The 14,748-nt window shown below is 55.3% G+C and overlaps 1 protein-coding gene across 1 annotated transcript in view; it reads left to right on the plus strand.

Moving 5' to 3' along the window:
* Window positions 1-841: 841 nt before the first annotated feature.
* TANGO6 (transport and golgi organization 6 homolog) overlaps window positions 842-14,748 on the plus strand; it is a 23,008-nt gene continuing 9,101 nt past the window's right edge. Inside the window, exons 1-13 of the mRNA XM_029283235.1 lie at window positions 842-1,621; window positions 1,954-2,070; window positions 2,860-3,010; window positions 3,578-3,714; window positions 4,067-4,229; window positions 5,493-5,575; window positions 6,380-6,492; window positions 6,963-7,139; window positions 7,502-7,628; window positions 8,055-8,234; window positions 9,099-9,233; window positions 10,557-11,024; window positions 11,737-11,794. Coding sequence (XP_029139068.1) covers window positions 842-1,621; window positions 1,954-2,070; window positions 2,860-3,010; window positions 3,578-3,714; window positions 4,067-4,229; window positions 5,493-5,575; window positions 6,380-6,492; window positions 6,963-7,139; window positions 7,502-7,628; window positions 8,055-8,234; window positions 9,099-9,233; window positions 10,557-11,024; window positions 11,737-11,794 — 2,689 coding nt within the window. The remainder of the gene's footprint in view (window positions 1,622-1,953; window positions 2,071-2,859; window positions 3,011-3,577; window positions 3,715-4,066; window positions 4,230-5,492; window positions 5,576-6,379; window positions 6,493-6,962; window positions 7,140-7,501; window positions 7,629-8,054; window positions 8,235-9,098; window positions 9,234-10,556; window positions 11,025-11,736; window positions 11,795-14,748) is intronic.

Genomic DNA, 14,748 nt, shown 5'->3' on the forward strand with positions numbered 1-14,748 from the left:
TCATTTCAAAAAGCCATGCTTATTTCTGGACTCATAACTGCAATTGTTTTGCATGTGTGTAAAATTTTAAAAGCATTCAAATGGTCAACTTAGGATACTTGTTAATATGAAGTTAAATCACAGAATTGTACTTGGAAGTGAACGTCCTGCTCACCTAAAGCATTTTTGTGCCATGCTGCCATTGATGGCATAAATGCAGGGTCTGAAGCCATTCGCTTTCTAAGTGACCAGACAAAGGTGCCCTATCGATCCAGGTACACATTTATCTTTGGGGCTGATTGCTCTATTCTCTTTTCTACAGCAGAATTCTCTATATTCCCAAGAGCTTGCCTTCCGCTTCATTCCTTTACTTAGCACTGGGACCAAAAGAGGAATTTAACTTAAAACCTTTTGTTAGCCTAGAAATACATATTTTGGGACGCATTTATTACTGAGGTTCTTTCCACTTGGGAAAGTGAATTTGCTTTAAGGTCCTGCAGCTAATTTTGAAAAGTTTGGCTTCAGATTGATGGAAATAGTGTATTTTAATAAGTATTTTAATGAGCAAAGCCTATTTTGCCCTTTTGGCAAGGGACGTCCCCCACTGCGCCAGCCACCATCGCGTATCCATCCAAGACTTAATTTCAAGCGAATTCAACTCGCTGAACTGCGCGTGCGTCAGAGGACTCCCGGAACTCCTCCGGCCGCGAGACCTTCTCAAGAGGGCCGCTTCCCTTCGGCCCTCCCGGGTTTCCTCTCGACCTTCGCAAAAGGGCCGCCGGCGGGAACTTCCGCCCGTCTCCTTCGGCCCCTCCCGAGGCGGCGGTGTCGCCGTCGCGCAGGATCACCGGACCTTCCCAAGATGGCTGCGCCCGCGAGCGCCGAGGCCGCGGACGAGGAAGGGGCGGCGGCGGGGCTGCAGCGGGCGGCGGACGGGCTGCGGCTGCTGCTGGGCCGGAGCGCAGCCCCCGGTGAGAGCCGCGGGAGGAGGGGGCGGCCAGCTGTTTCTCTCGCCTTCCGCGCCGCACCTTCGACCGGTGTCTCCCTTCTCTCCGCAGGCCCGCTGCCGGCCCCGTCGCCAGAGTCGCTGCGCCTCGGGCTGGCCGCCCTGGAGGAGAGGCTGGCCCGGGACCCGCAGTGGGCCGCCCTGCGCAGGGCGAGGGCCGAGGTGGCCCGGCAGGCCCCGGGGCTGAGTCCTGGCCCCGACCCGCCCTGGGCCGGCGCCTGCCAGGCGCTGCTGCTGCTGCTCTGCCTCCAGCGCTGCCTGGCCCGCCTGGCCGCCGCGACCCCCGTAGCCGGCCGGGGCCAGCCCGGGCTCCCCCCTCCACTGCGCCCCGACGCCCTGAGCATCGCCCAGGAGGGCACCGTGCAGGCGGCGGTGCAGCTTGCGGTGGCGCTGGGCCTCCGCCCGTACCTGCTGCCCGGGGTAGCGCCCCCGCCGCGGGACAAGGCCGGCCTCCTCGCCGCCCAGCCCGAGGCCCCGCGGAGGCTCCTCGCCGCCTGCAGCGCCCTGAGGGAGGCGGCCGAGCACCCTGAGCTGGGCAGGCTGATCCTGGCGCGCCACCTGGGCGACCTGCTGGCCGGGCTGTGCCAGCTGGCCTTCTGCCCGGCAAGGAAGGCCCGGGCGGGTGCCGAGAGCCAGGTGAGTATTAAGGAGCAGCCCTTGGGGTCCTGCTTGCGTCTGCCCCGGTTCCTTGCCAGCAGCTGCCAGACTGGCCATTTCCATAAAGTGAAGGAAGTGTGAAATGGGAGGGGGGACCAGGAGGCCTCCCTGGGGAGTCTGGGGCTGGCCCCCCTTGGGCCCTACAGGTGAAAAGGTGCTGCCGGGCAGGGAGGTGCCCATGGGCCCCTTGCCACCACCTTAGTTGGCTGAGCCTCTTGCCAGGGCCACTGAAGAGGTATTTGGAATAATTTCCTCTAATTTCCTAGAATACTTTTGTGTGTTATTTTTCTACCTCTCTGGGACTTTCTCAGGGCCTGACAGAAGAGGAACGGAGCAGCTGCAAAGAAGCCTTGCAAGGCCTTTTGGACAAAGTGTACCAGCCCCTGGTGGTCCGGGAACTGTTGCTGCTTCAGGGGGGGCCTAAGCGGGTATGACTGAGTCATGGAGAAACTAGATTTGCATCCTCTGAGTTGGCTCCATTATGCGTGCTTGCTTGCAAATCTTTGTTCCTCTTCCTCCTGTGTAACCGAAGCATTTTTGGAGAGATCCCAGATTAGCCCTTGCATGTGGCTCAACTATGACAGTGGATCCATGCCACATGAGAACCACGACATTGATTCATTATCTCAGGAGGAACAAGCGCCAAAGGTATAGAACAGTCTTTCTCAACCTTGCCAATTTTATGTTAGCTGGGGAATTCTGGGAGTTAAAGTCCACATATCTTAAAGTTGGCACGGTTGATAAACACTGACATGGAAGCTTCCTTTTAGTGAGTCATACCCCATCCTGATCTGTCCTTCCAGCTCAGCGCTGCCTCTGCAGAACGGGTCTTTTTCGGTTCTGCTCCTTGACAGCCTGTCTCTAGAGACCCTGTCAAGAGACCCAGCTTTGGCCTTTATGAATTCCTAGCACATTAGCACATGTATCAGTGAGAGAGGAAAGGAAGAGGCATAACAGCCCCCTTGTCTAAACTGGGATGGGATACAATCTGACTGAGCTTCAGGGCCAACCCAGTCTTGTTAGCTGCCATTCTGCTGCTAGGTGAATGGTACCCTCAGAGAAGCTTTCAGTTAAATAACTTGAGTCCGTTCTGTTTGGGGAAGGGCAGGGGATGCCTCTGTTGCCTGGTGTCGAGGCCCATCGGGGCAAGGCAGAAGAAGGGGTGCTGCACAGCGGGGTTGGTCATGGTCCAGCGTGCACGTATGTTTCTTTTTCAGGCCTCCCATCCCAGCCAGAAGAACAGCAGGCCCTGTATGGCACCAGCACCAGCCTGGCTTCAGCGCCTTTGTGGGCACCTGCTGTCCGGGAGACTGTTAAGACCCGGTGGAGTTCAGGCTGTGATCCGTGGCATCCTGGAAGGAGCCGGAGGTGAGTGAGGCCAGACAAATCGGCCATTAAAAGGTTATAACAAGAGCAGAAAGGTGTCCTATCTTCCAGTGTTTTTAAACTTGGCACAGCCAAGTTTAAATATAATAGCTACTATTTTAATAAATAAGGATCTGCATGAAACAGGAAAATATTTTGAAACTGGAAAATCATTTGTGTGCCAGTGTTTTTTTGGATCAGTCCAGTTTGCCAGAACCAAACCTGGACTTCTAGATGGGGCAAATAAGGCAACCTGGTGTGTGATCTTCCCAGGCCTTCCTGCTTACCCAGTCAGCTGCTGCCGGCCTCTCTGCACGGCATTTCCCACGAACCAGCTCTTCTAGGCAGAGAGCAACTCAGTCCCAGACTTTTTGCACCTCTCTTTAAAAACAGCAAGAGCAGAAAGGATAAGGAAGATCTAAGGTAGCCTGGCAAGATACTGAGCTAGGCACTCACTGCCGTGGCTTTGGTGAAGGTTGCCTTCCTGGAGGAGGAAATTGTGATTCTCTGTGGCCACAGGATGGGCGATTTCTCTGTGTGCTCATCTAACATGGAGCCTCCATTTTCCAGCTGGGGCTGTGGGGGGCAGTGGTGCAGAAGCGGCAGCAGCTGACTGGCAGAAGTGTGAGGCCATAGCCAAGATTCTGTCCTCATGTCCTCAGCAGTCTCTGTCCCTGGAGGATTATTGTCAACAGATTTGCCCACAGGTACATCTTCTGCCCCTTCCCTTTACCCAGCGACTGACATTCCGGTGCAACCCAGCTGGCGCAAGAACGTTTGTGAGTCAGAGCTGCCAGAGAGGCTCCTGCTGGATGGATGCCCTGCGAGGCAGAGCACCTTTCCCCTCCATCTGGTCCTTGCAAAGCGGCTCTCTTTTCCTGGGTTGACCCTCGGGGTCTGTAGTTTCTGCTGAGCCTTGGGGGCTTGTAGCCCTGTTCCCCCCTCCCCCTTCTGGAAGTTTGTGATGGAGTGTGTGCTGTAGAACATAACTTTAGAAACACTGCTAGTGAGCATCATGTATATTGAGCATAAAACTGCTTTTGTCCTTTTCTTTCAAAGATTCTGCAGCTGTTTCTCATTCAGGATGAGCTGACAGTGCGCCAGTTCCAACGAGTGGCAACCACAACCGTCCTCGCCGTGGTGAGGCAACACCCACAGCAGGCAGAGAAGCATCTGCTGCGTCCCCTGCTGGAGCCCCTCTTGCGCTGCCTGGGGGAGCCAGGTAACGGCCTCCCACCTCTGAACGCTTGGCCAGGCTGGGGAATCAGACGATGCCTGCAGGAGAGGCAGAGGAGAACCCACTTTTATTGCTTTTAGAACTTTAGAATTGTAAGCTGCCCAGAGTCACTTGGTTGAGGTGGCCAGATATAGAGATTGATTGATTGAGTGAATGATTGATTGAACGAACGAACGAATACATTTCTGTCATTTTAGAACAGACATGTCAAACGCAAGGCCCGGGGGCTGGATGCGGCCCGCGAAGTGGTTTCATGTGGCCCGCGAAGCCATTCTGGAAACAGTGAGGGAACGGCCCCCGCTACCTTGGCCCTGGCCCAGGCCGGCCAGGAGCCAATATACAATTTTGTGGTGGCCATCTATGCTGAAACGCATTCAGTCTTAGCTCCACAAGGCTGTCTAGAAACAACGAGGAACCAGCCCCTGCCGCGTCAGTCCCGCCCCCTGGGTGCATGCTGGGGAGGTGTCACCCTTTGTGAGGAATGAAGAAATGGACCATGCCTTGGCGCTTGCCCCAGTCCCACCCCCTTCTGCCAGAGACCCTCAGATCTGTCCCACTCCTGCCCAGGCCCCCACAGGCACCCTTGAAGCGAACGATGTCGAGCTGGCCATGCCCACCCAGTAGGCCACACCCACTCCATCCACGCCCACCCAGTAAGCTGCACCCACTCTGCCCCCCCCCGAGGGCAACCGCAATGCTGATGCAGCCCTCAGTGAAATTGAGTTTGACACCCTTGTTTTAGAAGGTGGGAAGCTCCTTGTTTTTCCAGGGACTCCTCTACTCAGAATTGGTGGCTCTGGGATTCTTAGGTCTGAGTCCTCCAGTGGGACTGAAATGTATCTCCTGGGTCAGTTTATTCATGAATTCTGGGCAGCTCATAACAGTCCAGTATCAGCATTTGAAACAATGCTGGGCAAGACAAGCTTGGTAGGCTAAGATACACTCATTTGAATCAAAGATCATCTCATCAATTTAGATTTATATCCTGCTTTTGTTTTACACAACTCTAGTGTGCATAATGGCCCTGCCCCCTATTTTCCCCTGTGAGGAGGTTGGACTGAGCGAGGGCTTGGCCCAGAGTTCCCCAGCCAGGACACCATTCCATAATTTCTAGCCTGGCAGCTGGACAGCTCTCAGAGAAGGAACTCATGCTGGAATTAATGGGCTGTTTTCTTTCATTTACCGCTTACATCATGGAATATCATTAAGTGAAACCACACTGACGGTCCTTTTCTTTCTTCTGTTCAGAAGGTTCCCTGGAAGACCTGCCCGCTGGGGCGGTGCTGGTGAAAGAGGAGTTGCTCTCGGGGTGCATGGAAACGGTGCACAAGGTGCGGCACCACCACGCCTGTCTGTATGCAATGTTGGGAGAGGGATCGGAAGCCAAGGAAGGACCCGCATTTGCTTTCAGACTGAAAATTCCTGTAGCAGGAATTGGGTTGTGTCTCCTTCCTCAGCTGTGGCCTCGCTTCTCACTGTGCTGAAACAGCCAAAATGGTCTTTCCTGAAATGCCAGGTGGAGGCGCCATTCCCACATGCCTTTCATGCTCTGCTTGAAGTACTCGCCTCCTCCTCCTCAGTCCTTGCTAGCCCCGTGCTGCTGTCAGCTGACGGGCACCAGAATTCAGCAATGCCCGGCAGCACGGCCAGCCCATTTCTGCTGAAGATGCAGCCACTCCAAAGATCAGCCTGATCCAGAAGGAATGCAGAACTTGTGCACGGCTGCCTTATACACAGACCTGCGGGCTGAGCTGTTAGCAGGCTCGGGAGGTCTTGGAAGGCCTATGCAACAAGCTCGGCTGCTCTGTTGGTTCAAGTCCAAGGTTGGGGAGCTGTAAATATAAAGGCTGACCTTTGGCAGATGCCTTGGTAGCTTGGGAATTTAAATACTGAATGCTCGAGAACATCTTGGGCACTAATGTGCTGTTTCAGAGAGCTGGCACACAGAAACAGGTCCACAAGGGCATAAAATGGCCAGAGATTCTTCTGCAAGTAGTTGGAAAGGGCAGGGGGGAATCCTCTGCTCCTGGCAATGTGCAGGGATCCTGGTCTGTGTGTGTGTGTGTGTGTGTGTATTAAGGCTGCAAATTGAGTTTGTGCCAGGCCTTCCTCCTCTCAGCTGCTCTCCCTCGCAGGTCTGTGTGATCGGTAATGAACCCTCGCCTTGCCTGTTGGGTGCCTTGCAACCTGTGCTGGGTGCCATCTTCTCCCTCTGGTGCTTTACCAAGCAGAACGTGTCCTTCTTACGGTGAGGCGCCTGGCCTGGCGGGGGAATCTCCAGAGCTCTTTTGTGGGCTGGTGGGGACAAACCTCCCTGGCTGGGAGCTCTTCTCCTGGTTCCTGTCAACCAAGACCCCACCACTCGCTGAAGGCCAGGCTTCTGGTCCCGAGGAGCCCTGAGCAGTGCCGGCTTTGCTTTTCTGCCAGGGTAGGAAGTCCCGGCCCTCCTTGGATTGGGGGGTGTGTGTGTAGCTCCTCTGAAAAGAACCTAAAGATAGCAACCATCTGTAAAAGAGGAAGGAGGGGGGATGCTGAGGAACAGCCAAGGCAATTAGACCACTGCCCAACAGCTTTTTAGTTCCCATCACCCTGGCCCAGGAGACAGACCTCCATGTCCTGCCCCTCTTCTGGAAGAGGCAGCTTTGCTTGGGGCTGCCTCTAACCAAAGCCACCTTCCCCTGGGTTGGGGTTAATGCCCTCCCTCTTCGTTGTTTTCAGCACCCCCTGCCAGGAGGTCCTGTTATGGTTCCTGGAGAAGAGCGAGCAGCAGGCCTCTGTGGCAGCCCTGGAAGGCCTGGTGGAACTCAGAGGAAGCCCCCGCCTGCCCCACCCCCGCTGCCGGTTCCAGGTGGGCAGTGAAGGGGGTGTGGTGGCCACCATCAAGGAGGCTGTGAGGTGAGAGTGCTGAGCTTCCCCAATGAGAGGAAAGAGAAGACATTTAAGGGGGGGAGACTCTGATCCAGATGGTTGCGGTTGTGGGGTGGTGGAGTGCCAGAAAACCTGGCCCGGCCTCTCCTGCCTCAGGAAGTGGGTGCAGAGAGTCTGCAAGTCCAAAGGCAGCTTGCCCGGAATATAGGATGCACTGCCTAGGAGGATTCTCAGCTGGCGGTCAACCATGAGTAAAGAACTCTCCCTTCCGGGGAGCTTCGGCCCTTGCTCAGAGAAGGATGGAAGAGATGGGTCAGCCCAGAGCCTCCGGGGCTTTCCTGGGGCCGTTCTTCATCCCTCAGTGAAAAGTTTGCTCTCTCCCTTTGCAGTGACGAAGACGAGGCTCTGTATCAGAAGCTTTCCTCAGAGCAGTGGCAGCTGGAGCAGCTGGTGGACTTGCTGTCTCACTGCCAGAGGGGCGGCCTAGCTGGAGACTTCTTCCTAGGCTGCTTAAAGGTAGAGCCAGGAGTGTCTCTGGATGTCTCCATAGTGTGTGCGTGCATTCTCCTTCTGCAGGAGCAGGATAGGTGCCACGTATGGCAGAGGTCCAGGCATTGTCCTTCAAGGTCACGCTTCAGCTGTCAAGGACTAATCCAGGCAGGGGAACTGCAGTTCTCTTAGATGGGACTGTGGTTTAGAATGACTCCTGGAACTGAGAGTCTGGGTGGGTTTCATCTGGATTCCTGCACGGGGGGGGGAGGGGGATCCTCTAAATTATCCCTCCCAGCTCTGTGATTCTTCCAGGGAAGAACTAGAGAGGAAACAAGCCATGTACCCACTGAACCACTGTTATTTTTTTTTTCTGCTATGGAGCAGGACAATGTCCTGCCAGCTGTTTAGTCTTTCTTCTTCCAATGTGTTCCCTTCCCCCCGGGGTGGCAGGAGCTGACCCAGGTGGCCTCCGAGAAGGACCCTGCACCCCCTTTGCAAGCTCCCCCCCTGGATCTGGAGCAGCTCTGCAACCCAGCCCCCCCACAACAAACCAGGCAGCTGCAGGTGCTTCAGGTGGTGGCCATGCTGACCGAGGGCATTTCGGACTCTTTGCTCTCGGATGTCAGGCAGGTTGGTCCAGTCCTCGTTTCCCCCTCGTGCCTTGCAGACCCCTGTCCTTCCACCATCTGGGGTGGCCTGGCTGCTGGGCCTGAGGTCGGCCTGTCCAGGCTGCATAACCTAGTGGCTATTGAGAAAGCAAACTACCTCCTTAAGGGATGTGCCAGATAGACCTTTGTGGGGGGGGAAGGATAGGGTAGGCCTTAATTTCATGCTTTCTGGGAAACCCAGGAAATTGCCGGGGAGGGGGGGTGGAGGGAGGACCCTGGCCTATCAAGCCTAGAGATGCAAAAGTACCTCGGCTGCAGAAGCAAACTTTTTGGGTGCAGCAAAACTCTGATCTGCTCCTCCTGCCCTCTTTGTCTTCTGAAGGGTGTCAACGGATTGGGGGGGGGCTGACTGCATGTAGACCAGGCCAGGAGAAGGCAGGATGAGCACACAGCCCAAACAGACCTGTCCAGCCAGACCCTCACTTTGTGGAGAGGGCTCCTCAGCCGCAGTGTGTTTAGGGATTCAAAGAGCGAAGCAGACTTGGTGCCCATCCATTTTGTTGCCCACCTCGACTTCCCTGCTGCTGCTGCTGCCGCTGCTGCTCTTCAGACCGTGGGGAAGCTGCTGCCTTTGGCTCGAGACTTTGTCCTCGGCCTTTGGAGCCCTGCCAGGTGGCCCATCCGGGGTTCCTGCTGGGTAAATGGCAGCCTGTGAATCCCCTCCTGGGGGTTACTTTGCAGTTCCTTGGATTGGCGCCTGAAGCCCTGTCACGTCTGGGGCAGCCGTCACAGGCTTGGTCCTGAGAAGGCCAGATCTGCACTTTGCTCGGGGTCTTCAGGGGTCTCTGCAGTCCTCCTGTCCTCAGGTGTGGCATCCCATCCACAGGTGGTGGCGTTTGTGGCAGTCACTCTGCAGCGGGCCTGCGTAGGTCTCTCTGGAGGCTCAGTGGGCACCGTAGAGTCCCAGACACTCAGCATGGCCATGGGGCTGGTGGCAGCCCTGCTGGGTGGGGCCCTGCAGGTGAGTAGCCGGAGGGCGTTGGTGGTGGCATCAGTTCAGGCGTTGGGGTCTCCTGGGGCCTTTCTGGAAGCCTTTGCAGACCTTCCAGGTGCACAGAGGCCGGGAGATGAGCACCTTTCTGGTTCCCACAAGGGAGCGGATTTTGTGTTTACGCTGTTTCTGATTCTTGAGCCTCAGTCAGTGAAACCCAGTGTCTCTCTAGGCTCTGCTCCTGCCTTCCCCCTCCCGTCCCATTTTGAATTTGATCCCTAACTCGAAGCCCCCCCCACGATACCTGCAAGGTCTTTGCTGGGGGAGGGCAGTTGCGAAGCAGCAGCAGGCTGCTTGAGGCCCAGTTAAGGCCGGAACAGAGGTCAGCCAGGCTTCTGAGCAAGGCCAGGCAAGGGGCTGCCCAATCAAGCTGGCTCCCACTGGCCGGCCCAGCTCAGCCCCAGCCCCAGCCCAGTGGGGCCAGCTAAGAAACTGGGCCCTTTCGTCTCCCCCTGGGTTGGGGTTTTTGGGGGAGGAAACAACTTTGTGCTGTGGCTCTTTTGTTCACTGGCCGATGTTGAGGCAGAAAGTGGGGTGGGGTGGGGTGGGGGAAGCTTGCTGAAGCCTTGAAGCTTCCTTCCTCAAGTCTTGGCTTGCTAGGGCTGGTTCCAGCCACGGTGCCTCCCTCCCTCCCTCCTTCCCTCCTCCCGAGTCCTGGTTTTCAGGCTGGTGCTTGTTCCTCCTTTGCTGAGGCCTGCTGTGGTTTCCCGCAGGAGGAGCGCTGGGTGGGGGTGGGTTTCTGGTGGGTGCCAAGCAGGGAAAAGCACCCCTCCACCCACACGCCAGAACTCTTGAGCAATGAGGGAGGAGGCGGGTCCTTGGCCATACCCAGCAGCTAAGGAGGAATAGTGAGGGAGGGTCAAGCCCCTGGGGTGGATCCTGGATGTTCTGCTGCCTGCCGGAAGGGGGTTCCTGGCCAGCCAGCGCAAAGCCCGAGTCCTCTGGCAGCCTTGGAGGTGGGGGCGGGGCTGAGCCTGGCTCCCTGCCAGCAGGAGCTCGGTGGATGTGGCTTTTCCCGGCTCCCTCGAGGGCTGAGCTGGAGTCCTGGCTGGGGCTGCTGCAGTAGCTCCATTCCCATCCCATCCACCGTGTGCACCTGCCAGCTCGGGGCCTGATCTTATCGGCCCTGCCGGAGTCTGTGCGCACGCCCATAACGGTAACCACAGCAAAGGCTCTGGGCCGCAGTGCCCCCTCCTGGTGCTTCCTGCCGGCAGCCCAGGGCCAGGTTCTCAGGATCAGCCCTGGCTCCTCTCTTGGGCGGCAGCGGCTGACGTGCTCCCTGCTGTCTCCCAGCTGAAATCTGAAGACTTTGCCAGCCTGAAGCAGCTGGTGCCCCTGCTGGAGGAACTCTCCCACGTCCACCCAGAGCCCGTCATCCAGGAGCTGGCGGCTGACTTGAGCATTTCCATCTGCACCCACCACGCCTTTTCTGCAGAGGCCGTCTGCACCGCTGCTTGCAAGACCCTGGGCAGGAGGGCGGGTGGGAGTGCTGCTGCAAGCACGGGCGTCCCAGATGAGGCCCCCAGACCTGGGGCACCCCTGCCCCAGAAGTCCCCTAGGAGCAGCCCAGGGGAGCCTCAGGGGGCGGAGTCAGTTGCCAAGGAAAGCTCTGCCCCCTGCACCCCCTCGAGCCTGCAGGAGCTTCTCTCGGGGGCTTACAGCCCTGACATCCCCACGCGAGCTGCTGCCTTGCGCCACCTCTCCCGGATGGTCGAGCAGAGGGATCCCGGAGCCCTGAAGACTCGGGAGAAGTTGCTGAAGGTAGGCAGGCGGGGCACTTTGTGGGGAAAACCCTGCAGGACAGCATGTGTGTGGCTTGGGCTGGCCCTGGGAGGGAGCCCCTGTCTCTCCCTTTGGGGCCTACCTGGGGGATCCTTCCTGCCGAGTGAGGGAGGGTGTCCCTCGCGTTTCGTCCTGTGAACTCTGCTTAATGGCCAGAAGATTCAGCCTGCACAGGTGTTTCTATCCAACCACTTTGAGGGATATAGAATTAAGTTTTCAGTCCCCAGGTTTTCCCTCTTCTGTTTCCTGGTTTCCCTCAGACTTCAGGCATGTTGCCCCCATATTGGACCTTCTGACCTCGAGCAGAGAGGAAGCTCCTTTTTCTGGAAGAGTGCAGCTCTGCTTCCAAGCAGTCAGAATGTTTTGAGCCTGGGGGGCAGTGGCTGGTGCAGCTGTTCTCCCAGGACCCACCCAGGTCTGCTGGGCATCAGCTGCCCTCTTTGTGAGCAGCCTGGAGCAACCTTTGGAGAAACAGGGTTTCTGTTCCCTTCGCCCAACCACTTATCACTTCCCCAGAACCAAAAGGTTTCTCATTCCTGATCAGAGCTGCAGTGGGGGTTCCAGGGGGCAAACCCCATGCCTGGACGGAAGGCTGCAGGCAACGTCATGCCCTGCCAAGGAGGCATCAGCTGAGAGAGGCACGGTTGGCTGCAGCTGTGCAAGCAAAGTAATTCTTGGTTTTAATTTTCAGGTTTTTGTAGAAAACTTGGAACATAAAGACTCCTTTGTTTATCTTTCTGCTATCCAAGGTAAGCAGACCCAATCAGGCTCTTGGTTACTGTCCGTGAAAATGCAAGCTCCTTCCTGTCCAGACACCTCTTGGTGATGGGGGGGGCAAATACTCCAGGAAGGATGGTTGGCGAAGCCCAGGTCAGAGGCAGGAAGCCCATCTGCCTGGTGCACATGGCGGATGGTCTTCCTTAGTGCAGTTCTGCAAATGGGCTTGGAGAATAGGAGAAAATCAAGGGTCCCGGAGAGAAACCAGTAACCCCACATCGCACCTGATCCTCTCTGCTTGCCTCCAAAAAGGCCTGTTGACCTCCCACTAGTTTGAGCGCTGCTCATGACACCGATTGGTCTTCAGAAAACAGCCCTCCTGCTTCTCCTTTTCCCCAAGGAGGGGGCTGCTCGTTCCCCAGGCGGGACTGGAGACATTCCTGGGAGAGGAGGGGACCTAAGCACGGCCGAGATCAGTTGATGCCGCTCCCTGGTCTGCTAGATGAGCTGTCCTCTTTCAGCAGGTCAATTGAACCTCTTCTGGCCAGCCCCTTCCTTGCACCTGCTTTCCTTTCTCTGGGCAACGTCACCTTTCTGGAGAAGCCACCAACTCCTCAAGGAAGCAACATCTCACCTGCTTCCTTGGGAGGAAATGAAGACATTTCACAAGATCACTGGGGGTGGATTGCTGTGCAAATATTGCGCTTGCAGCCTGGCCCTTATTGTCTCCCCTGGAAGCGGATAGAAGCGCTGTTCCTCCTTCCCGCCTTTGAATTGCACTCCACAGCTGCAGTTGCATGTTGACTGTCAAGGGAGGAGGGTCATTGCATTGAATAGAGTGGCGGCTGTTCTGGAGGCTCTGAGCCTGGCCAGCACTTGGCATCCCCACAGGGTTCAGAAGGGGAGTGGACTCTGGAGATACAGTCTGTGCCCAAAAAAAGGCTGCATAACAATGAGGCACAAAGATGGATGTGTAGGCCTTCTAACCCTTCCTGGCTCTCAAGGCGTCTCTCAGCCACCCCTGTCAGCAGCTCTGCTTCCCTTGGGTGGGAATTCTGGGCTTCCTTGCTGAGTGTAGAACTGAGATCCTGATTTCTGGTCTGGGTCTGGAAGAGAAACCGGCACCGTTAAATTGTGGGAAGAGACTGATAGGGAAGTGACAGGTGGGTCAGCTCCAGATGTTGCGCCAAGGCTCAGCCCTTTTGTGGGAACCCTTTGGACCCCACTTTTGTCGGGGAGGGAGGGGTGAAGGAGTGCTGGCCTCTGCCTGAAGCACTAAGCCAGGCCGGGAGAGCCTCCCCCACCTTCCTCCTTGCTGAGCTTGAGCAGGTAAAAGGGCTTCTGCCTCTGCTGTAGGTTAAGACTCCCTGGCGCTGCCAGCCTGGGGCACAAGAGCGGCTCCTTCCGTGTTGCGCAAAGGGGCCTTGCAACAGTCGGTGAACATCCTGGAGTTGACTCAGAACGTCAAGGAGGACTTCTGGTGATGGGCAGGGAGGGGAGAGCTCCCTTCGCCCTAATTCTACACACACAGAGGCAGTTTCCAGAACAAGCTCCTCTGCTTCTAGTTTGGTGGACAACCAAAAGCAGCTGAGTGGAGAGCTTCCGTCCCGTTGGGGCCGCCCTGCCACTTGCTTGCCTCTTGGCATCCCAAAGACCCCCCCTCCCCAGCCCCTGCTGTTTTTGTCGATTATTTCGTTGCTTTAAAGGCCAGAGAGGAGTCAATAACCGCTGAGGTCTCAGAAGTGGCGAGCGGGGACATTGGCAGGCTTCTGCTGGTCTGGGCTGTGTATTCTTCTTGTGCCATATCTGTTATCGGACGTTGGCAATCATGTTGGCGATCCTGTTTTTATCAGCAGCCGCATGAAAAAGTGCTGCTGAGTTTTGTCCAAACCAATCCCTTAGATTTTGAAGCCACGATGTTCTTCTTCTGCCTGGACCTCATTTGCCTTCAATCTTTCCCTGGAGGATTAAATGGAGTATGCTGTATTTTTCTGGGTGTTGCATCACATGTCCGAAATATTCTAATTTTTGTTTTTTAATTGTTTTGATGATTTCCCTTGGCTTTCCCAGGCGGCTTATCACCTCCTCGTTTCTGATATTGTCAACCCAGCTTATACGTAACAGCCCTGTAAATCCACATTTCAAATGCTTCCAGTCTCTTCAGGTGGCCTTCTGTCAGAGACCAACTCTCTACTCCATAGAACAGGATAAAAAAAATATAGCATCTGACAAGCCTGATTTTCAGTCTTATTATTTATTTATTTATTTATTATTTATATTTTTACCCCGCCCTTCTCCCTGCGGACTCTGCATAAGTCTTAGGCTTATGTCGTGACTGCAGAAGACCTTTTTCATTTTGAAGAATGCTGTTCGGGCTTTTTCTATCCTTGTCTTTGCTTCAAAGGTCATGTCCCAGCTTTCGTGTAAATTGGAACCGAGGTGCGTGATCCTTTCAACTTTTTCTAGTGGTATTCCTTCTGAATTTATTGGTGGTAAATTAATGGGTTGTTTGCTGACAACCATGATCTTGGTTTTTGAGGTGTTGAGCTTCAAGCCGTATTTTTCAGATATTTCTGTGACTCTGTTGATGAGGAGCTGAAGGTCTTCATGCTTACTGGCAAGCAAAACTGTATCGTCAGCATATCTTAAGTTGTTGATCCAAACACCGTTTACTTTGATGCCAGCATCGATGTTCTCCAGTGCCTCATTGAAGATTGACTCAGAGTAGATATTGAACAACAGTGGAGACAGAATACATCCCTGTCTGACCTGTCTTCTTATTTCTGCATCAGCTGAGTATTTTTGGCCTAGTCTCACATTTGCTACCTGATGCCAATACAGATTCTTTATTATTTGGATGTCTTTGTCATCTAGTCCCCCTTGTTTCAGGATTTCTAATAGTTTGCTGTGTCTTATTTTATCAAAAGCTTTTTTGAAATCAATGAAGCACATGTAAACACTGTGATTGACATCTCTACAACGCTGT

The sequence above is a fragment of the Protobothrops mucrosquamatus genome, unplaced genomic scaffold (assembly GCF_001527695.2).
Source record: "Protobothrops mucrosquamatus isolate PMUCROS unplaced genomic scaffold, P.Mucros_1.0 scaffold41, whole genome shotgun sequence".
Classification (NCBI taxonomy): Eukaryota; Metazoa; Chordata; class Lepidosauria; order Squamata; family Viperidae; genus Protobothrops; species Protobothrops mucrosquamatus.